The sequence below is a fragment of the Candoia aspera genome, chromosome 3 (assembly GCF_035149785.1).
Source record: "Candoia aspera isolate rCanAsp1 chromosome 3, rCanAsp1.hap2, whole genome shotgun sequence".
NCBI lineage: Eukaryota > Metazoa > Chordata > Lepidosauria > Squamata > Boidae > Candoia > Candoia aspera.
The window spans coordinates 12,875,124-12,899,405 of record NC_086155.1 but is presented as its reverse complement, the minus strand read 5'-3'; the positions used below and the strand labels follow the sequence as shown (position 1 = coordinate 12,899,405).

Genomic DNA, 24,282 nt, shown 5'->3' with positions numbered 1-24,282 from the left:
ACCCTGGAAGATCACGATTTAAAAAATTATTTAAATTTGGGCAACCTCACCTTAAAGAGGTAAGTTTCTTTATTTTCAGTTTAAGAACACTGTTAATGCCTATATACAGGCCTACCCATGAAATGAATATAATTTTGTAACTTCTGGCCTATATTTGAGCCTGAATGTGCAGGGGTTCCCTGAGGCCTGAAAAATATTTCAAGGGTTCCTCCAGGGTACAAAAGGTTGAGAAAGGCTGATCCAGGAGGTCTTTCACTGGGCTCATTCCTCCCCCCTCCCTTATTTGAAAGGGTCCATCGGTTCAGTTTTGTCATACATCCCGCGGAAACCCGCTAGATTTCAACCTTGGTTTATGCACCCTTCCAGCAGATTTCCTCCTGTTGCAACGATGGGGGGGTGTGTGTGTGTGTCACAGGCCTGTTTCCTGCCCACGGGGGTCTCCTCCTCCTATGAAGCTTGACAGAGACAGGTTCCTTTGCAGCCGGAGAGGTCCTGCCAGCTCTCCTACCTGCGAATTTTCAGGCGGGACCTGTCCGGACTAGACGTGCATTTGGTTAAATCTAGCTTGGCCCCCAGGAAACAGCCTCCCTGACCCTAAAGGGGCTTTCCCTTGCCAAAAAGGCAAGCAGCCACCCGGGGCGCAGGCGGCATTTCGAGGAGGGCCCGCTTCGGCCCGTGGGATCGCCCGACCGCCTCCGCCTCCGCTTTCCGCGCTGCTGTCCTTCGCGCGGCCGCGGGAGGCAGGCGCGGCACCTGCCTGGGAGGAGTCGACGCGCCGCGGGCAGGAAGATGGCGAGCGTGCAGCTGGAGTTCCAGGCCAGCGCCGACGAGGCTGACCCGCAAAGCCGCCCGGTGCTGGTGCTGGGCCAGCTGCAGAATCTGCACCGGCTGCCCTGGGCGCACGTGCGGGGCAAGCTGCAGCCGAGGGTCACCGAGGAGGTAACGCGGGGCCGGGCTGGGCTCCCCTCGACTCGCTGCCGTGGAGGGCTGCCGAGCGCCCCGCCGCCCCTCGGAGGGGCGCTCTCCCCGCTCCGCAGCCGCGGCTCCCCCTGCGTTGGTCTGCAGCCGCGGCGGCGGCCCTCCCTCGCCCCTTCTCCTTCCAGCTGGGCCTAGCCTAGCCGAGCCAGGCACCGCTCCATCCGCGGCGGTCGGCTTGAGTCCCTTCGCCTCCCGCGGCGCCCTGCCCGGGGCAGAGCTCCTTCTCCCGTGGGGAGCTTTGCAAGGTGGGGAGGGGTGCCCCTCTGTATGCGAGGTAGGCGCGCTCTGGCTCCGGTGCCGAGGACGTGGGCTTCATGGCTGTCGGTGCAGATTCCGAATTAAGTGGATTCTGAAATTGCTAGCTTAGTGGCTCTCCGCTGTCGGTGCTTTCTCGAAGTACCCCCACCCCTTTCTCCGACTTACCCAGATGGGCTTCTAGAGATCCCATGGCGTTCAGGTAGGCTGAAGCTGTGTGAAGTCACGGATTTAGGCTGGGTCAAAATGTTGCTTGCTTCTTTGAGGCATAGGGTGTTGGGTAAACCCAGCCTTTGTGGCTTGTAAAGAGTTGTTTATGGTTTAATGCAGTGTTTCTCAACCTTGGCCACTTTAAGATGTGTGGACTTCAACTCCCAGAATTCCCCCCCAGCATGGCTGGCTGGGGAATTCTGGGAGTTGAAGTCCACACATCTTAAAGTGGCCAAGGTTGAGAAACACTGGTTTAATGTGTTGGGTGAGCTGAGCCAATTGTGTTTGATTCAATAAACTATGGCTAAGCAAAATAAGTTGTTGTATACCATAACATGCTGTGTGAATGGAGCCTTAATCTCTACATGTTTATGCCAGTTTCCCCAATGTTGCCAAGGGAATTGGACGGATTCCCATACAGTATCCATTTAGTTATGTAGAAATGTGGAACTGCCACTTCTCTTCTTTTTATAAATATCGTTGCTATCACATAGAATAGAAATTCTATCATGGTAGAATTTCCAGCTCTTATAATTTCATAATGGGAGTGTGAAATTCAAGCTATTATTTTTTTAAACTTATTTATTTAAAAGATCTATAAACTTATTCCAGAGCCTCCAGGCTATATACGACAAACACAGTGCAAAGAACAATATAATTAAAAGATAATAAAACAATATGAATAATGATATGGGGAAGGGCAGGCTGGTTTGGAAAATAGGCAACTTTGAAATGTTCATTTACAACAGTAAATCAACAGCTATTCAGACAACTGCAATGGAATATAATATCATAATTCTGAAATGAAAGAAATATTATAATTCAAGCTTTTAAGTCTTAAGGTGTTGAACTAGGATTACCCTCAGCCATGGAAGCACACAGAGTGTTTTGTACCCAGTCACTCTCAGCTCAACCTACCTCACAGGGTGGTTGTTGGGAAGAATTGGAGGAAATAATGCTACAAATGCTGCCTTGGCCTTCTGGTGAGCTTTAAATCTAACAAATAAACATTTCACAGCACAACAGAGTTCAACTAGAACAAATAAAGTATGGGAAAAGTAAGGGTGAACATTTTTTTCACAGCAAAACCCAAATCAAACAAGTCTTGGTATCTTAAAGACTGACATGTTTTATGCTGTGGAGTCCTTGGTGCTCTCTCAGCTTGGCTGTTTTCTTGCAGACGTTTCATTGCCCAACTAAGTAACATCATCAGTGCTAGTAAGTGTGGGGTGTGCTCCCTGTTTATATACAGTGGCTTGCCCTGCTTATGTTGGGGGTGGTGTTCTCTCTGTGGTAGTCCCCTGATTAGGGTATTGTATACTGCTTGAACAATCAAGCAGTATACAATACACTAATCAAGGAACTACCAACTTAGTCAAACAATCAAGCAGTAAACAAGAGCCTAAACAAGGAACTACCAAGGAGAGAACAACACCCCCACCGACACTGTCAAGGCAAACCACTGTATGTAAACAGAGGGCAAGACCCACTCCCTTTTTGCACTGAAGATGTTGCCTAGTCGGACAATGAAATGTCTGCAAGAAAACAACAAGGCTCAGAGAGCACCAAGGACTCCACATTTTATGATATAATTCAGTTCTTGTTGCATTTAAGGTTCCATAACTGGAGGGGAGAACTGGTCTGCGTTGGAATGGTCATCTCATTTTTGTCTTGTCCATTCCTCCTCCCCTCCGCCCCCAAAAGGAGAGTGCAGCAATCTTGGGCATCAGAGAATTCCTAGCTCATTGTGGCAGCTGGAGAACCAGGTTGGGGAAAGCTGGGTTGCAGTGACTGGTTCACACTAAACCATGATTGGTTGATCAAGCCAAGACTGGCTCGCTTTACACATTGCACTAAGCTTTAAGCCGTGTTTTGCAGACCACAGTGGCTGAGTTCACAGAGCAGATTAAGCCCCAAATAAGTGAAACACGTCATGGCAGATCACAGTGGGTGAACACAGCAACCACTGTCTACTTAAAGTGCCACGCAGTTCTTTAAAATGGCAGGGATTCAGGTGATAGTCACAGGATCCAAAAATATTTCAAGAGGGCTGTGTTGGCCTGTTAACCAAGGGCATCCTTTTCCTCTAGCGTGTTTGAGGAAGCATCCTGGGTTCACTCCAGTAAAGCTCAGATCTTCTATGGCAAAGCTGTCTGCCTGTGGGATGGGGAACGAATAACAGGTCTGCTGCATCTGCCCTGCAAGATTCTGGATGACCTCAAAATAGCAGCATCTCTTTGGTTGGTTGGTTATTTGGATTTTTGGCTGACCAGATCTGGCAGTCCTAACCATGAAGTAGATTTACCACTCTTGCTGAGGAACACTAAGGCCCCCACACTTTTTCTATCAAAGTGCAGGTGATGAAAAGGGATAGTACAGGTAGCCCTCTGCTTAGGACCACAATTGGGACCGGAATTTCTGTCATAAGTCGACTCACCACATGACCAGACCAGATTTTATAACCATTTTTATAACCGTCAAGTGAATCCCCACTGTTGTTAAGCAAATCATGGGTTGTTAAGCAAATCACCATGGTTTTAAGCAGATCCAGCTTCCCCAATGGACGGTTTTGGCTGGAAACCAGCAAAAAGGGTCACAAATCATGACCATGGGATGCTGCAACCAGTTGTAAAAGCGAGTCGGTTGCCAAGCGCCTGAATTGCAGTCTTGTGACTGTGGGGGTGGTATGATGGTTATAAGTGCAAGTACAGGTCTTAAAACACTTTTTCCAAGGCCGTTGTAACTTTGAACTGTCATTACATGAACAGTCATAAGTCGAGGACTACCTGTATTGACATATTATTTGGATAATATGAACAGTATATCCGATTTAAAGTTGTGTTCCTTTTATAAGGACACCTCTTCCTCTTTTTATATCTTTATATAAATTCTGTGGCTTCTTCATCCCTGTTGATCCTATTCAAATAGGGGTGTGTTTGGCACAAACAGTGGGTGCATTTTATGACTGAATAGGGTGCCGCACAAGCCATAATTTGCTCAGTTTAGCCAGGGGGAGATGCACAGAGCTTCTGTTCTTGTTTAATCAATGTGTGTTCTCCTAGTTGAGCAATACTGACAAAGCATCAGGACCAGCATATCACACACTTGAGAAGCATTCTGTGAAGGTGTGTACCAACAATTCCATTAAGGACAGCTCCCCTTTTATTGACTTTCACCAGCTATTTTCACTCCTTTTCAACAGCTGCGCTTCCCCATGACTGGAGAATTGTTCTGAATCCAGCCAAGATTGGCAAGAAGACTTCCAGACTTAGAATCTGGACTAAAGTCTTTGGGAGTTGGGTGGTTTACAAATTTAATTTTAATAATAACAGCAGCAGCAGCTTTTTATGGCTTTTTTTCAAACAACCCCTTCTTGGGGATTCTTTAAATAGGCCCTCAATCCTTCAGGGGAACTATTAATAGTTGATATTTGCTTTATATTATATTTGTTTCCCATTTTCTCTGAAAAAGCCCATGCAGTTGGGAACTGCCATGGGAAACCTAACCTTGGCTCCCTGCTTAAAACATTGCCTGGCTGGACTCACCCAGTGCTCTAAGCCAAAGGTAGTTTGTTTGGCTTGGCTTAAAGCCATGTCTGGTTTTGGCTATTGCAGTTTGAGAATTATGGGCTGTAGCTTAGCTTTCACCCAGCCAATTAGAGTTTAACCAAAAAAAGCAAAACTTAGCATGATGTGTGAATGCAGCCACTTTGATACAGAAGGATTTTGATATAGTCTAGAAAAGGATTATCACATAATTACACATGCACATATTTTTGAAGGACTGTAAATGAGGGACTCTTAAATTCCCACACTCTCATTGCACTGGGGGTAATTAGTGATTTTTGTTTCCCACAGCACCCTATATTGACTGTTAATGCCAAAAATTAGGGCTGAAAAAATACAGACAACCACTAGATGGCAGAAAAGAGCTGGAATTCTCTGTATCCCTTTGCTGCCATCGTGTGGTCATCTGGACTTCTGCAGCACAGATCTGATAAGTCTATGAAAATTAGATTTTGGAGGCTCTGGTCAGTAGGGGTGACAGCTATGTGTGGGGTAGCTCAACTGACTTGGTTGTCCCTGAGTTGCCCCTGAAAATGGAGCCAAGCTGTCTCCTCTCTCTGGCCATTGGACCTTTAGTAGCAGTTAATCACAGCTATGCTTTTCTGGACTGGTTGGTTTATAATTTTGCTTGATAAGGCCACCTCAACTCAAAGCCAACTCTGGGTGGCATACAGTTAAAACCAGCACAATAATTAAAAATATCAACAAAACCCCAGAAAAAACATCACATATCACAATCAAAACCAGCACAACGCTTCAAATTGCGACATCACCAACTTTTCCCAGAATTTGGGGGAAAAGCCAAGTTCTTAAAAGATGCCTAAATGCTTACAGGATCAGAGTGATCTGAACCTTGGGAGGAGATACCATTCCAGAGGAAAAGTTCCAGGAGAGAAAGTGCACTTCCTAGGTCCTTTTGGACAACGTTGCCTGTTGGTTGCATGCATGCTTTACATTCAGCATATAACAACATAGTGGTAATTAAGTGCCAGCTTGCCGTGGCAAATTAGATTATGTTATTGAGGAGCCTTCCCCAATCTGGGTATCCTCCAGATGTTGCACTTCAGTTCCCAGAATTCTGCAGCCATCGGAGCCATTGCTGAGGATTCTGGGAGTTCAAGGTTCAAGGGCACCCACTTGGCAGCTGTTCAGCCTAGGGAAAGAACACAGTTGAGTCTTTCCAGTATCCCATGATTTCTGACTCTGGATTGGTGTCAGCCCTTCCAGGTAAACCAGACAGGAGGTATGACTAGAGGAACTAATTCTACTTTATTGTAAGGCTACATTAACAGAATCTTGCAAGTCTGAAAGTACAAATCTCCTGCCCCCCCTCCCCGAATTATTGCTTGACTGTTCAGGGCAGCTCTTTCCTAAATTTCTTCTTTGGACCATTACCCTCTCACGGACTCCCTTTCCTTTTATCTGATTGTTCCCTAGGCAGCATTTCTTCCCTCTGTTCTCCAAGGATGCCCTCATATTCCATCACAGATGGTAACATGATCTTCCATGACAGCAAGTTGTCACTTGATAAATGGTTGTGTGCATTTACCCCATTGTAAGTGTACACTTAAAAAACACCCTGAATTTTGAATGCTTCTATTATCCCTGCCAGTTTGGATCAGTCCTTCCCATGCAAGAAAAACTTAAGGGGTCATAGAAAGAAGAGTCCCAAAACAGTATTGGTCAGACAAGGGTGTCCTCAGGGTGTGGTCCAAAAAGTAATGATTGTGACCACAGTGGTACAGTTGAAGCTCTGCCTGTTTTTTATGTGCAACATACATAAAAAATGGACAGAGCTTCAGTCGCACCATTGACTTTTTGGATCACACCCTGAGGACACCCCTGGGCTGAAGATCCTGTGTAAAGAACAGTTGCCTGCAGAAGACCTAATCTTTTTCCCTCTGTTCTCAGATATGGCAAGCAGCTTTAAATACTTTGAACCCGAACCCCACCGACAGCTGTCCCCTCTACCTGAACCATGCCACAGTAGCTGCTTTACCTTCCCGGGTGAGTCGACATAACAGCCCGTCTGCTGCTCAGTTCCTGACCCGGGTTATTCGAACATGCTTGCCTGGAGGAACCAAAAGATGCATCCTTGTAAGTAAAGGTGGGAGAGGAAGCACTCAAAAAAGTAGAAAGGGGGTGATCTTTCTTAAATGCCAACTTGTAAGTTGGGGGCTGCCTTGTACGGTACTCCTCATTTAGCGACTGTTCACAGTTACAACAGTGATGAAAAAGTCACTTTGTGACTAATCCTCACATTTTACAACCTTCACAGGCCTGTAAAGGAAAGGAAAACTGAAGTAAGATCATAAGCTCAGCTGCAGTTTCATTTAGCAGCCGCTTTGCTTCACAACCAAGTTGCCGGTCCCAATTGTGGTTGCTAAATGAGGACTAGCTGTAGTTAATTTCTAAAACGGGTTGATATCTCTTTATCTCAGTAAACATGGTTTCCTTTCCTACCTCAGACTTGTGCAATGTACTTTTTTAAAAAATAAAAGGTCACTGCTGGCTATCCGTTTCAGATGGTGTGTGAGCGCTCAGAGGTCTTCGCTTCAGCTTGCGCCGTAGCTCGGGCCTTCCCACTCTTCACCCATCGCTCCAGTTCTTCTAGGCGTACAGAGAAGAAGACCGTAGTTGTGGAGTTTTTCCTAATTGGGCAGAACAACGGCCCGGTAGAGGTCGAGATGTTGAAAGTAAGTCAACGTTTCCCAGAGAATGCTTCAGATTATAAACAAAACAAATTATCACAGGCCGTCCTCGCTTAATGACAGTAATTGGAACCTGAATTTCCATCACTAAGTGCAATGTCATGTGACCACACCACTTAGCAATGGCAGTTCTGGCAGTCCCTGGTTACCATCACTAAGCAAATCACTGCAGGTCATCAAGCGAGGACCTCACGTGACCACGACTTCGGACTTCCTGCCAGCTTCCCCATTGACTTTGCTTATGGGAAGCTGGCAGAGAACGGCGCAAATCATGATCATGTGACCGGGAGATGCTGCAATGGTCGGAAATCCAGGGCAGTTACCAAGCGCCCGGATCACAGTAATGTGACTGCGGGGACTGCAACAGCTGGAACGTCAAGGACTGGTCATACCTATCACTTGTTCAGCACCATCACAAGTTCAAACGGTTGCTGAATGAGTAGTTGTTACACGAGGACCCTCCACCAGGGCATGGCCCAACCTACCCTTAAATGGACCAATGAAATTAAAACATGCACAAAGACATATCAGGGATTACAATGACCACCAACAAGCTTATTCAAATATAATATTGTATATCTAGAAGCTAGCCCTTCCCAAACTGGTGTACCCTGCAGGTGCACTGGACTGCAAGACCCATTATCCCCAATCTTTGGCCCTAATGAATGAGAGTTATGGATATTCCTGTCAATCACATCTGGAGAGAATCTGATTGGGAAAGTCTGGGATTGAACTGGACATAAATATATTTTCTGATTGGGAATAATTTGAAAGATTATTTTGGGGCCCTTGACAGATTTCTTTGATGGAGTGAGTCCCCATGAAGTTAGTATAAAATAAAGGCCAATGTCTCAGGTGTTTCTTCACATCTTAAGTGATTCTTAGTGTTGTTATTACAATTGTCACACTTGTTTGGTGGCCAGAGTGGGGGGGGTACTGTGTTTTTTATTCCTTTCTAAGCATATATGCAGGATGACAGAACCTGGCCAGATGTTGAATGTTCAGGTGTAATTCATTCAAGGATGGAAGTCCACAAGGAAGATACAAGTCATCAGCTAGACCAGGAAGTCAACACATAAAGAAGGCAATGGCTGACCATTTCTGTGCTGCTCCCAAGAAAACTAAAGACTGTTTTAATTTTAGGCATTGAGGCATCATGCTGATAGGTCTAACCCTCATTCATTATTTCTGATAGGTCTAACCCTCATTCATTATTTACTCTTAGATCTACAAACCCTGCTAGGTTAAAATTTGCTAGCCCCAAATCCTTCTTGGTAATCTCTTGTCATTCATGATGCTTGAATAACTATGATACATTAAAAGTCTGTGGACAGTATAAATACACTGTTTGGGTGAAACAAAACCCCACAACCTCAGACTCCTTTTATTTCTTTTATCTTTTTAGTGTCTGGAAAGCGCTACAGAAGGGGTTAGGCTGGCAGCTCGAATCGTTGATACCCCTTGCAATGAAATGAACACTGACAGTTTCCTGGAGGTGGGTGATACCTTTTAACACTGGTGTTTTTCCAGTGAATTTGGAAAATCTTATCTACGATTCATTTTCGTTTCTAGCAAAACCTTTTGGGTATTTTCTCCAAGGGTTGCTCAAAAAGATGATTTGGTTATCATTTGATCCAGAAATAATCCACAGTTGCAAGTAGAATCTCATAAATCTGAAGGATAAAATTAGTCTTTCTAAGCCTGATGTCTTCTAGATATGCTGGGGCTACAGGTCCAAGAAGGCTCAGCTAGCACCATCCTCCCAGCTGGTACAGGATCGGGGCCATGAGAGTCAGATGTCATTTGAAAACATACCTTGTTCAGTGTGTATTGAGGTGTGAATAGTTGGAGTAAGTGGTGATATGGTTTTTGATGACAGGATTTGAATTATGACTGAATTCCATTATGGTATTTTTGATACCTTTGATTTGTTTTATGAGGATTGCACTTACTAATATTGTATTTTGCTGCTTGTGAGAAGCTTAGGGATGAAACAATTGAAGCAGCATAAAAGCACTTCTAATAAATAATGAACAAATGTTGAGCCAGCAGAACTGACTGAGGTTTGCGGGGAGGGGTATCCTTTTTTCCCCAGTGTTGGAAAATTAACCAAAATATTCACTTACTTGCCCTTTCCTAAGTTCTAAAATAAATAACTCAGGGTGGCTGCCTCATTGTTTCAAAGTAGAACTTACTGTTGAAATTCCTGATTGCTTTGGGTTGATAGTTTATAATTCTGCCACTGCTAATCACCCAAGGAGATCAGAGATTCGTCCATGCTCCCATCTCTAAAAATCAGAGCAGCAATGAAAGGCATTTTTCTTTCAAGGCAGCTTCCCCACCAAAGCTTCTCCGCAGTAGAGTTGGAAAAACACTGTAGAATCCATCATGTAGAAATAATAATTTCATTGCACTTGGGGACTCCCTAATGTTATGATGTGTTATGACCTCTTACATTTCACCTACTGTATGTACCTCCACATTTATAAGATGAAAAATACATGATCTGTAATATTAGTTGGGATGGCTTAATTTTCTTTTTATGGATTGATGTGTGTTCTTCAGCACATTGTTCTCATGGCAGCTCGGCAGTGCAAAGTAGAAATGGTATTATTGGCATAAAAGTCCACCATTTTTAACTGGCCTTGGTAAAGAAGGACTTGCCCTTGCCAAGTATCTCTCCTCAAGTTTGTTTAGTATGGAGCCATGGATCCTTACCACATCTTAATTCTGCTGGCTTAACTACATGTTTCCTGGGTCAGGAGGTGTGCTGGCATAGCTACACAGAATGATTTGGTCAAGTCAGAGAGAAAACCTTGCCTTTTTTTTTTTTGCTTTGTGGCAAAAAAGAATAGAAGGGAGACTGCTGGTTTGGACTTGTTGTGTCAAAGCACTCTAGGAACCTTCACTGCCAGTTGATTGCTCACTTTCTTCTTAGAAGGATGAGATAGTGATGACCACAGTGGAGAGGCTGAAACAGTCCCCACCAGCAACTAAAATCAGATCAGCAGCAACTCACAAGTTCTTGGCTTTGCAACAAAATGACATCTAAGAGCCAAAATACAGGGAGTAGTCAATAAATTAGGTAGAACAACTGAAGAAAAAAGCTTCTCTCAGGTGACCATCTGCCTTGCTTCAGAAGAAGCCCTGTAATGATGAGCCCAGGGGAATTGGATGTGTAGGAACACAGTTGCAATGACATATCTTAAATGTTGGACTTTACACTGTGGCTTTTGTGTTTTAAGCAGTCGACTAAAAATTATTGGTCATTTGATGATGATCAAGTAATGCCTTCTTTTACTTTTTTGGAAGGAAATCAGAAAAGTGGGAAAAGATCTGGGGATTGTTCCAACTATTTTTCAAAATGAAGAACTGAAGGAGAAAGGATTTGGAGGTTAGTCAAAGCAAAAAGATTTTTTCTCCTCTCATACACCCTAGAGAACTATTTCTTAACTCAGCCTTTCCCAGATGGGGCTAAAACTCTTAAAGAGCTTGCTATGCTGGATGAGAACTGTAATCCTAGCATATATGGAGGACACCAGATTAGGGAAAGCTGGCATCTGTGATTTTAACCCCTTCCTCATTCTGTTATTTGATTGATTGGTTGGTTGGTTGATAGATTGACTTGATGATGCATAATCAATCTAGCAACCACATAGATAGACCTTCTCCTTGATCATCTGTCTCCAGCCTGGCCCTTCAGGTCTTTCAGTGGCACCCATCAATGCTGCAACCAAGTTCCTCAACCCTGCTGATCGTTATCCTCTTTTTCTCTTTCCTTCCACCTTTCCCAGCATTACAGACTTCTCAAGAGAGCTAGGTCTTTGCATAATGTGTCCAAAATAGGATAACTTGAGCCTGGTCATTTGTGCCTCAAGTGAGAAGTCTGGATTGATTTGTTCAATGATCTATTTGTTTGTTTTCTTGACCATCATGGTATTCTCAAGACTCTTCCACACAAATTTTCAAAAGCATCAATATTCTTTTTATCCTGCTTCTTCAAAATCCTCTAATGATTTGGGTCTAGCAAAAATAATAAGATTTCACCGGTCATTGTTCCAAACATAGTCCTTAAACTTTGTCAGATGCTGTTCAGAAATTTAAGGCTTGTAGAAATAGGAAAGTGAGGAGCATGGGAGAACCTCAGATGTTCTGGGCTTTGCACAGTTCTTTGAGGTCCTACCATGTATTTTAGAAGCTGCTCTCCCCATCTCCCTTATAGAACAATCTAGAAGCAACATAATTCTGCAAGCTTGCATCATGTGAGGACAGGGGGGATATAGTATCTGGATACCATGTTTAAAAAACAGGTAGTCCTTGTTTAGTGACTGAAATTGGTTCTGGCAAAATGGTCATGAAGCAAACCACGTGACCGACAGAGAGAGAGAGGTGCAAAGATCGCTGGTTGCTGCTGACTCATTCAGATAAAGTTCTTTCATACATTGTCCTGTGCCTGACCCATTTTTCCCCTTTTTTTGCCCCCTGGCAAGGCAGAGAGATTGCTTAAACAAGCTATCTCTTCCTGAGCTGCTTTTTTACACTAATTGAAAGTTATCACACTCAGCTCTGTGACCTTAGTTAGTTGAGTAGACCTCTTCTCCCACTGCAGCTGCTGCTTGAAACTGACCCGGCCTTAATCAGTTTCACACTGAAGGTTTTTGTTGTCCTAAATGTGCACATTGGTTGGAAAATTAAGGCAGTTGCTAAACGAGGACTACCTGTATCTGTAAATATTGGGGAGGAATGATGATTGGGTTAAAGAGCATGAGGTGGTCACTGGCTACTAATTGTGATAATTAAGCTACCTACTGGTGGCGAACAAGAGGGAAGGTTGGCTAAAGTGTTAGTGACTTGCTTGGGATTTTGAAAAGACCTGTGGTTGGCCACCTTAAGAAAAAAAACGTGGTAGAACAGTTAGATTTTTCTTCTACTTGAGCACAGCTCATCTTTGTGAACCTAAATCTCAGAAAATAGTTCAGCTAGGAGGGTAAAAATTGAGAGCTCTGGATTGAAGGATTAAGAAATTGCTTATTGGTTTCCTGAAATAATTATTTCAGCCTCCATGGGAAATAATGGCTCTTCCTCCATCTCCAGGCATCTACGGGGTTGGGAAAGCAGCCATTCACCCCCCTGCTCTAGCAGTGCTCAGTCATACCCCAGAAGGTGCCACGCAGACAATTGCCTGGGTTGGAAAGGGCATTGTCTATGACACTGGAGGACTCAGCATCAAAGGAAAGGTATGTAAGTCCAGAGTCTCTTCATGGGGGGACCTGGCAGGCCACTCCAATATCCATGGGTGAAATGGACACCAGGAAGTGTTCTCCTTGCCCCTATTCACATCTGTGCCTCAACATCTAACTGAATGCATAACTGATGACTGACATGAGTTAATTATACCGCAGCAGCATCACAAATTAGGTTTTATACATCCCTTTGCCACTTCACTTCACTTCGCCCCAGCTCTTGCCAACCTAGCAATTCGAAAGCATGCAAATGCGAGTAGATAAACAGGTACCGCTTCGGTGGGAAGGTAACAGTGTTCCGTGAGTGTCATGCTGGCCACACGACTGCAGAAGTGTCTTCAGACAATGCTGGCTCTTCGGCCATGGAATGGAGATGAGCACCACCCCCTAGTGTCGGACACGACTCAATGGGAACCTTTACCTTTACCTTTTTGCCACTTCAAACTAAATTTTGACAGGGAAGGAGAGGCAAAGATAAACATGGAATGAAGAGATGGGAATGCAGTCCGTAGGTCACATCAGCTACCTTGAGTTGGGGGAAGTCTCACTGAACTTGTTACACTTCACTTTTGAGAAGCACGTGCAGTTTTTAGCCAGGAATACTTTGCTCCAATGGCTTTGAGACAAATGCTTGCTTTCCTGCTTTTATTTTGTTAGACAACAATGCCTGGGATGAAACGAGATTGCGGTGGAGCTGCTGCTATTTTGGGAGCCTTCAAGGCCACTGTGAAACAGGTAAGTGAAATTCTGCACATCACTGAAGATGGTTAGTGTGAACCATCTGGTGATAGTGAGATTATCTTTTTGATTCTGAATATCTTATATGCTTTCTGTGAATCTTTCCAGACTTTAGGTTTCCATGGTTCTACTCTTAAACTGTTCTTTTCATCAGATTGTAAAGAAATTGCTTTTGCTAAAAGTAACATGGGTACTACCCAAGTCCTGTGTATATGGATGCCTACACATAATTCTCCAGGTAACATTCAAGTCATGGACCCATACATACATGGTTCTAAATGAACCATTCCAATTTTGCAAGAAGTGGTCCAACATTAGCATATCTTTCAACATAAACTTGAAATGCTTGTACAAAGTTGGGACAGCAATCTGCATAGAATTTGAAAAGTTCTGCACACCTGTGTTGTACGTACATGATTCATGATTTTATTAAAATCATATATGTTGTTTGCATGATTTTTTTTCTTTTATTTTGTTTTAATATGAGGCATCTAGAACAGCTTACAAAGAAAGCCAGATTAAAAAATTAAACGGGTGTAAATCAGTAGAACATTTATATACATACAGTATATGCACACGTTCAGACAGATGACTGTAGTACAGTAATTAAAGTTATATGGTCAAAAGGGCAGCATATATTTGGTCATGAATGAAATTTCATAGCAATCAGTAAGTCTGTAAAACAGGAAAAACAGATCTTCTAAGGTAGTACATTTCAAAACTTAAGCCCTGCAACAGAGAAACCCTGAACTCCCCCCACCCCAAAAAATGAAAATGTCCTTATTTGTAATCTGGCACTTCCAGTTGACCTCTGAGAATGACCACTCTTGTGTGATGGGGTTTATTTTATTTATTAATTAGATTTATATAGCCACCCATCTCACAGGAAGTTATTCTGGGTGGCGTATAGTAATCTATGACAAACAGTACATATATAAAACAGGCATTTAAAAATATAAAATCTGCATTAAAAACAGAGATTAATTAAAACTAAAATATATGCAGACTCCAAGCAGAGAGAGAATGAGTACATCCACCTCAGTAGTGGAGCCATCTAGACAAGTCTCCAGTTCCCTGAGACCCTGAGGCCTGGTGGCATAATCAGGTCTTGAGGGACTTGTGAAACAACAAATGGAATGGAACTGACCTAAAGTCACGGGGAGGAGGAGAATGTTCCTTCAGGCGGGTGCCATGGCAGAGAAAACCCACCAAATGTACCCAACTCTAAATAGAAGTGTGAACTGAAAAGCATATTTGAAGTTCTGAGTAAGGATCTTCTATCTGGGTAAATGTGCCAATATGGTTTACTTATTATTTTGGTTCTTTTATTAAGATGGACCTTTGCTATCAGCCTCCATTTTCCCTAGCATGCAAATAGAGGCATGTTCAAGACTCGCAATGGCCACTTCCATTGTCACTATGCTCTCAGCTTGGCTGTGTACTCAGTGGTTGAGGTCAGACTTAGCAAATCACTCTGTTGACTTCTGGCTGTGCTGGGAACCCCTGGGAACAATGTGTGAAGTTGGCAGGAAGCCACCAGCTGCTCCCTTCTCTTTATCTGATTCATTTACAAAGCTTTAGGACTAGGGGAAGCCCACGAGTCCATCCAACTTAATCTTGCCTGTCTGTTGGCAGGAGCAATGCTGTCAGATTTAGACATTTTTCCCAACCCTACATGGAAATCCCAGGGATTAAACTTGGGACTTCCACAAAATACATGCTTTACTACTAAGTTCTTTCTCTATCACATAATACCATTTTCTACCTTCTTCATTCTATCACAGATTGGGAAAGAATGAATGTGGGGTTGTTCTTCTCTCCTTGCTAAATTTGACCTTCCTAGAATTTCTGTTCAAATGTTGATTTCAGAAATAAATGCCATGCATCTAAAACCAAGCAGGTCACAAAGATGTGGGCCTGAATATTTTCCACTTGGGCAAGTTTGACAATTTCTAAGTTGTATAATATTTTATTGCTGGTTGCTCTCATTTCAGTAAAAATACATTTTTTCTCTGCACATTAAAGGTTTTTCTTTGAATGCTCCCCAATAGGGCTAGATTCAGTATTTTTTATATCAAATAATTCAGCCCACGTACTAGGACAGACTGGATACTGAGATGAATATGTTAATTGGAATCATACTCGACTGAATACGAAAAGATTCAGATTCAGAATTTTCCAATTTTCCTATTCATTGCTGGTCATTGCATAAAATGTAATGTTACATGATCTTATCACCCAGATATGGAGGCTGGATGGAGACAGTGAAAACACAAGTGTTGGAATACTGGGACAAATAGATCAGTGTCTCTTTAAAGCAAAAACAAAAAAATTCCACTCCCACAGTAAATCCTATTGCTGTAAATCTTGCTGGCAGCTCTGATGCATTTTGTCCCCCTCCCCAACGGCCTGGGGATCCAGATCTCTAAAAGCATTCTTCGTAGTGATTTAATGAACAGTAGGCCAGCCAAGAAAATTGGTCAGAAGATAACTTAAATGTTAAATTAGCATTTCCCTGGGCAGTTGCTTTAAACAGCATCTCTCTTAGAGGGAAGGAGCTGTATCAAAAGCTTTGTTTACAGCCCTGAGTGAACCTCCTCAAGTGAAGGATAACTATTCAGAGCTCTCCAAATCAAGCCAAATAAAAACGTAAGAGGCATGCTTTTAGTTTTTTAACATTACACTTAAAAAGGAAGAAGACAAAGACGCTGTGTTTCAAGTTAACCAACTTCAATAGATTCAGCTGTTACTTTTTTTAAACAGGGCCCTTCTGGTAATAGTTGAGTTTTAACTTTCCTTATATAAGCTCTTCTATATTTAAGTTTTGGATATATTAATTTCTAGTGTTGTTTTGGTAATACCTTAATCTTGCCTGTGTTTTTAATCCTGCTTGTATGATTTAAAAAATAATAGCATTTAAATGTGTAAGTTGGAGGGCGGGGCACGCACACACACGCATGTATGTATAAGGTGCTACTAGGATTTTTATGAGTAACTTGAGCCAGGGATACTTGTAAAATGCACAGGCCTATATCTGGAGTTTGGGTGTGGTGCATGGAAACCTTGCATTTATTTATTTTTTTATTTGTATGCCTTCCATTCCCAAAGGCTGTTGTTGAAGAGGATAAACAACGAATTCTAAAAGGAGAAAAAATGAAGAATGGAAACCCCAAGAGAGGGACCTGGGTCTCCTAAAGAAATGTGCTGGTTAAACTTAATTGATGCCTCTCCTTTTTTCCCATAACAGGGCTTTAAAGACAATCTTCATGCAGTGTTTTGCTTGGCTGAGAATTCTGTTGGACCAAATGCAACAAGACCTGATGATATTCATGTTCTTTACTCGGGAAAGTAAGTTTAATCCACTCACCGTCTCCACTGCTTCATTAAAGAAATTTTCCTCCTGCTTTCTCTTTTTCATTTTCTGATATTTTAATTTGTTAGGTGCCTTCCAAAACTCAGCAGGGTTGAAAGGGAGGGAGGGAGGGAGGAAGGAAGGAGAAATTTTTGTTGTTGATTATGTGCCATCAAGTTGGTGTCGATCTTAGAAACCAGATTTTCTCAAGGATGATTCCCAACCTGATCCTTCATGTCTTCCAGCAGAGCACCCGTTGCTGCTGTAACTGAGTCCATCAACCTTCTGAATACCGATTAAGTACTGTTAAAACAGCAGATTCGGGCGCTGAAATATTTTAATGGCGGGAGCATATGTACGTCATATTCGTAATGTGGAGAAAGTGGTATTTTGCTCAAGATTCAAGTTACAAAAAGAAAACCAAGCTTTTAGCTCTTATGATTGATAGGAAATATTTGAAAGGGTATGGGAAATGCCTGTTGAAATCTCTGTTCCTGGAGGGTTAGTCAGATTTACCAAGTAGTCAAAAATAGGATAACAAGATCTGTTGTGCCGTGCTGTGCCCTACCCAGGAGCACAACTGAATATTATGCCAAATACCAACAACTATAGAATAAACTGGGCAAAAGAAGAGAAATGTGTAAATTGGATCAAAGTAAAATGGTTTCAGTGGATTAATAAAAGTAGTATAAATTATTAAAATATGCAGAGGGCTTTGTAATATATTTTGTAACGCATGCAGTTCAAATATCTGGCCTGGAATTTGTATTTTTTTTATATAAGCCCAAAACAAAGCATGAACCATCATCTTATACAGCATACATTTTGAACACATAAGCAAGATAGACCAACCTTAAATATGCAGATCTCATGATTATGTAGGTGAGAGCAAGCTGTAAGACTTCCAGTGGCTCTAGGACTTTTCTCAGTTGTTTCTTTCACAGGAAATGATAGAATATATTTGCATGTTCCCTTTGTACCTCTAGAGGTGGTCATGCAACTCACATAAGGGAGAAAAATTCCTGGAGGCCTTTTTCATCTGTGGTCTTCAGTGATGGGAGTTCAGGTGTCAAGTTAAAAAATCTTTAGCAAGCTCCTCCCAAATGTGAAGGTCTTGGCTTGCACACAATACACTGTGCAAATGCAGCAGTTGTGCATGTCTGATGAGAAGTGAGAGTAGATTTCATTGAAAGGGCATTCTGCATGTTTTCAGATGTTCCATGTGTATTCTGGAACTCTAGATCAGTGTTTCTCAACCTTGGTAACTTTAAGATGTGTGGACTTGAACATGCTGGCTGGGGAATTCTGGGGGTTGAAGTCCACACATCTGGAAGTTGCTAAGGTTGAGAAACACTGATCTACAGAATTTTTTTTTTTTTAAATGCCTTTGAGTCAGTATTGGAGAAGTCCCCACAGTTTTTTTAGCAACATTTCAGAAATGGTTTATCTTTCCTTCTTCCTAAGGCTGAGAGAGAGTGACTTGCTCAAGGTCACCCAGCTGGTTCTGTGCCTAAGGCAGGGCTAGAACTCACGGTCTCCTTGTTTCTAGCCTATTGCTTTAACCGCTACACCAAACTGGCTGTCCTAGAGGGATTAAGAATCTTTTTCACATTCACCTTTACAATTCCCTTTTTCTGGTTGGCTTCCACTTGGACAAATAATTGAAGGAACCCATGTGCTTTTGGTCCCTTCAATCAAACAGTGCTATCAGTGCCTTTTCAGTGGTGGTGCCAGCACTCTATAGAAGAATATCACTCCAGAGGTCCATGCAGTTCCCACCCTGATGATGTTCTGGAAGTCCTTAACAACTTGGCTGTTCTCCCAGGCTTTGAGGGGATAGGGTGTGATGATGTTTTTTGTTGGAAGAATGTCTTTGTTCAGGTGCGTGGGATTTTCTTTTTTTCTTTTTTTACTTTTTTTAACTTTTCTATTTTTAATGTAAGCTGCCCAGAGTAATGTTCAGGTCGGGTGACCTCTAAATTTCATAAATAAATATTCTGTAGCTGCTGTATTAAAAACACTGCTTACCTAAAGAAAGAAAGCATATCAAACTAGTGTAGGAAACTTATGCTAAAATGGGATGGATGGATGTGTGTGTGTGTGTGTGTGTTCATTCATTCAGTAGTGTCCGACTCTTGGAGACTGCCTGGACAAGTCTCTGCAGTTTTCTTGGCAAGGCTTTTCAGAAGTAGTTTGCCATTGTTTGCTTCCTAGGGCTGAGAGAGAGTGACAGGCCCAAGGTCACCCAGCTGGCTTTGTGCCTAAGACAGGACTAGAACTCATGGACTCCCGGTTTCTTGCCTGATGCCACACTGGCTCTCAAAATGGGATATGGTTATGTGTAAATGAACTGTTACCCACTTTTCCTTCTTTCCAAGAACCGTGGAAATCAACAATACTGATGCTGAGGGGCGGCTGGTACTTGCTGATGGAGTCTCCTACGCTTGCAAAGACCTTGGCGCTGACATCATTCTTGACATGGCCACTCTCACAGGTGCTCAGGTACTATTGGTGTATGCATCAATAGCATTGCTTGCCCCCATCACTGCTCCAAGCCAGGAGGATCCTTCTGATGTTCCACCCAAGGGGATAGTGATTATATAAGGTTGTGTGCGAAGCCCTTCCAAGGGAAATAAAGATAGAACCATCTTCCTAGGAGACTCACCAGGGCTTCAACCTAAGCTTCTTCCACAGATGGAAAAAAGCTCATTGATCTGGCTATCAAAGGTTAGTATCACGAGAATAATGGCAGGGGGAAGCAGGAGGGCATTGTTAGTGGTGTAGTTTGTATTGTAAGTAATAATTCATATTCTGTCACTCCAAACAACATTTTATCCTTCAGTGGCTTTGTGAAGAAGCAGGAGAGTGCTTCTCAGCATTACAGTAGTTCTTTTTTAAAAAAAAATTATTATAGAATTTGTGTGGTGCCTGACTCCTGACCACTCACAGGGAGCTTAGATCTGAATCCATGTTTCCTAGGTCCTCAATAGTTCAGGAATACTCTGATTTGCCTGTAGCATCCTTTCAGTGTAAGGGTCCTTCTTTCTTTAACTTAGAACACGTTGCAGAGGATTCTGAGATAAATTCTCTGCCTCCCCGTCACATTTTCCAGCATCTGAGAATGGAGGAGCTCTTAATCCCACTGTATGGTGTCCACACTCAAGCAGAGACACTCATAAATGCACACTTGGATATTCTTTGCTTGTCTTGGATTTCACATTTTGCCCTCTGCCTCTTCTAGGGAATTGCCACGGGGAAGTACCACGCAGCTGTCCTTACCAATAGCGAAGAGTGGGAACAAGCCTGCATCAAAGCGGGCAGAAACTGTGGTGATCTGGTTCACCCCCTCGTCTATTGCCCCGAGCTCCATTTTAGCGAATTTACCTCAGCTGTAGCCGACATGAAGAACTCAGTGGCAGTAGGTTTGATGGGTTTATAATATTCCTTGCCTCGCTCCAACCGCTGGACTGTTTTCTGCCCTGTGTTTTTTTATGGCCTGGTTTGGTTTTTCAGATGATAGCTTGAAAGAGCAACTGCTGATCCATTCCGTTCCTTGGCATCCTGTTAGTTTGGGCCAGTGGCTCCTTAAAATCAGATTATTTTGTGTATAAGATCAACCATGAAAAGGGGGAAGATGAAAAAGTCTCCAGATCTCAAACTGTACTGGCTGAAGGGTTCTGGAAGTTGTAGCTCTGGAGAGTCCTGGAAGAGGCCACTGAAAATGGGGTTCTTATGTGCACCTTCTCTAGAAACCATAACAAACTGCAGTGATGCCAGAATGATGCCATCATCACGCAAATGCCAATATTGAATACTTCCTTCCTGCTCTCTGACCCCAGCATGCAAGTCACTGCATTTGCCTGATAACATCAAGCGGGCATCATTTGCCCACCCCTGCAGACGCCCCCATTGCCACTTTAAAATTCAGGTTCTAAAGCAACCAAACTGAACTAAAGGCAACTTCCCTGTGTTGTTTTTTCTTCAGGACCGGGATAACTCTCCCAGCTCCTGTGCTGGACTTTTTATCGCTTCACACATTGGGTTTGATTGGCCTGGTGTTTGGGTCCACGTAGACATTGCAGCCCCAGTCCATGCGGTGAGTGAAGAGGATTTCCTTAGTGCTCAGCTTGACTTTCTCTTAATGCTCTGCTTGTCTTTCTCCCTGGAATCTTGTCCCAATTCTTTATGCCCTTGAAACACTTCTTTTTGCTACATAAATGTTCATTGCTTTCTGTTATGATAAAACATTTTTTTTCTTGAAGTTACGCCCACTGTAACTGTGTTTTCCCTTTTATTTTTCTATTCTTTTATCTGATTAATGCATACAGTCTGGCTGTGTGATTTGATGGTTTCTGGGCTAGACGGCAGCAGTCAGTTGCATGTATGACTGCCCTGTAAGGTTATCTTGAAACTACCATACATTCAAATCATAGCTGGTAGGGTTCTCACTTGCACCAGGTGTTGTAAATACTGCATGACTTAAAAGAAATACACAGGCTTGCAGATGGCTTCTCGGTGCAGTTTAGAACATGATGGCTAATCTTTAAAGCTTTCAAGATTTCCCTGGTGTTTGCATGAATGTCTTTCAGGAGTTCAGCAAGGTCTCTTATGCTGTGTTCTCTGAAAATATTATGAAATGTTCTTCCTAGGAGTTACGGGTAGGGGATATTTTATACTAGTTTTAGGAAGAATTGAAAGAATAGGCTGTTCTTAAGCAATACATCTTTTAATAGTCCAAGTTGCAATAAGAAAAAAAATTACAGTGGAATATTGTGAATGTTGTACCTGCTTTCTGTGTTTTAGATCTTTTAACAAGCAGGTGGTTGGTCTCCACATCCTTCCTTGAACTCTCTTCCCTGAAGTTTATTCCCTCTCTTCTCTGAATTTTGCAATGCAAAACAAGCAAATTTAGGTAGCTTGAACTGGATAGAAAACTCTTCAAACAACTATCTGGTTGCATCATCATCATCATCATCATCCTCATCATTATTATTTTGGTTGTGGTGGTAACTTCAAGTCAGTCTTGACTCCTGTTGACTGCCTGAACAAGTCCCTGCAGTTTTCTTGGCAAGATTTCAAAAGTGGCTTGCCATTGCCTTTTCCCAAGGGCTGAGGGAGAATGACTGCCCCAAGGTTACCCAGCTGGTTTCATGCCTAAGATGGGACTAGAACTTACCATCTCCTGGTTTATAGCCTGGTGCCTTAAACACTACACCAAGTTGGCTCTCAACCATCTGATAGTATTAGTTATATTTTTTCCCTTAAAAATGTAAAAAACAAAATCTACATAGCCTGAACTGTTTTCTATTGCAGTCCTAAATATGGCGTGTTTTCTTAAAAATACTTTGTGTTTGGTCACAAAAAGAATGCCTACTGATGTGCTTCATTGTATTTTCTTTTTTTAAAAAAGTAAGCTGTAAGACTCATGTGTGCAGACTTAGTGCTAAGCCATGGTTTGGATAACTAGAGTTCACCAAATAAACCCAAGTAGTTTTGGTTCACACAGTAGCCTGAGCCAATCCCAACAAGCCACTTGTGCGAGTGGATACTTGGCATCAGCATTCAGGGCTTTCTCTGGATAGATGGACGGATGGATGATAGATAGATAGATAGATAGATAGATAGATAGATAGATAGATAGATAGATAGATAGATTGATTGATTGATTGATTGATTGATAGATTCAGGACTTTCTGAAAGAGAGACAGATATGTTTGTTCTTTCGTTAAGAGACTGAATGAGGCTAGCCATCTGAGATGCCTTTGTGTTTGCCTCTAGGGAGAACGAGCTACTGGCTATGGCGTGGCTTTGTTGCTGTCCCTCTTTGGCCGTGCCTCTGAAGACCCTCTGCTGAACATGGTCTCTCCATTGGGCTGCAGCGGAGACCCTTTGGAGGACGACATGGGGAGAGATTGCAAGAGACGGCGCTTGGTTTAATTCCTTCCCTCCCCCTATTTTGGAGCTGGCATGCAAGAATTACCTCACTTTGCACTGATCAATTTCCCAAACCCTAAATTAGCATGGGTCAGAAATGGCCATTTTAAGTATAAAACGAAACAGACACAAAAGTTGCTGCTGCTTATATTCTGGTTTTTGATCTCATGATGATGAAAGGCCCAGTTGTACTGGTTTTTAATAATGGTTTGCATTAGGGTTTATTGCTAATGCGAAACAACTTTGTGGCTCCCAGCCCTTGTTGAGAAGGGCCCGGGAATGTTTCTCATCTGTTCCCCTTTCAAAAAGTATCTGAGCCTATTAATACAACCGCTTGACCTCTTACTACCTGTAGAGCCTTTTGAGTTAGTTCCCTGGAGTTTCACTTTGTCAGGGCTTTCTCAGTCTTCTGTCTTTCAAAATATATAAAATAGAGGGGAAAACACAATGCAGTTGTTACCTTACAGTCTAGACCAGTGTTTCTCAACCATGGCAGCTTTGAGGTGTGTAGACTTCAACTCCCAGAATTCCCCAGCCAGCATCATTTTCCCTAGAGGCAAACACAAGGGCAACTCAGATGGCTAGTCTCATTCAGTCTCTGAGCAAACATACAGACATACATGCATACTGGGAAAAACTGGGAGTTGAAGAAACTGGGAGTTGAAGCCCACACATCTTAAAGCCGCCAAGGTTGAGAAACACTGGTCTAGACCAAGTGCATACTATGTGGTTAAAGGCAGCAACTCTGCTTTCAGCCGTTCTGTCTCTGGACTCCTGTTCCCTTCTATCCTGCCTATTGGGGAACTCAACCTGCAGTCCTGTTTTTGTCCCCTACAGGTAGGTGAACAGGCCTAGAGAGGGAAGAGCTGGAAGGAACAGTTGACTGTCTTGCCCTGCGTAACACAGGGAAATGTGAAGCCCTGCATCTCCTTTAGTTGTAAGGTGGCAATCCTGGGATAAGAACCACTTTAGGCTCTGCTGTATTTTATGACATTAGTGGAGGCCTTAATCTCTTTTTTTTAAAAAAAAGGCTTTTAAACAAAATTCTCCCTCATATGCGCCTCCTGCATGATTATTTTATCAGTGTGACCTATTGCATATCTCCATGAAGTTCTTAACACTCTTCTGCTCTTCTGCTGATGAACTGCATTAATGTTTAGAATTGAAGCCCATGCGGGAGGTAACCACGCCAGAATAAAGCTTCTCTTGCCTCAACACTGTTTGGGTTTTTAAATCAGGTTTACAATGCATTTTTTTCCTGCAAATCGCTGAAGGAGCTTCAAAGAGTGCTAGAC

The 24,282-nt window shown here is 42.8% G+C and overlaps 1 protein-coding gene across 2 annotated transcripts; it reads left to right on the top strand.

The window, feature by feature from the left end:
* Positions 1-758: 758 nt before the first annotated feature.
* On the top strand, positions 759-24,202 carry NPEPL1 (aminopeptidase like 1). 2 transcript variants are annotated; one of them, XM_063297000.1, is made up of 12 exons: positions 759-939; positions 6,921-7,016; positions 7,535-7,705; positions 9,126-9,215; positions 11,033-11,114; positions 12,815-12,957; positions 13,621-13,698; positions 16,949-17,049; positions 19,432-19,555; positions 20,295-20,471; positions 21,039-21,149; positions 22,832-24,202. In XM_063297000.1, the coding sequence occupies exons 1-12, from the start codon at positions 790-792 to the stop codon at positions 22,988-22,990; spliced, it is 1,482 nt and encodes a 493-aa protein (XP_063153070.1). In that variant the 5' UTR covers positions 759-789; the 3' UTR covers positions 22,991-24,202. The 2 variants fall into 2 exon arrangements, with proteins under 2 accessions (XP_063153070.1, XP_063153069.1); XM_063296999.1 differs by having other exon boundaries at positions 6,921-7,106.
* Positions 24,203-24,282: the final 80 nt, after the last annotated feature.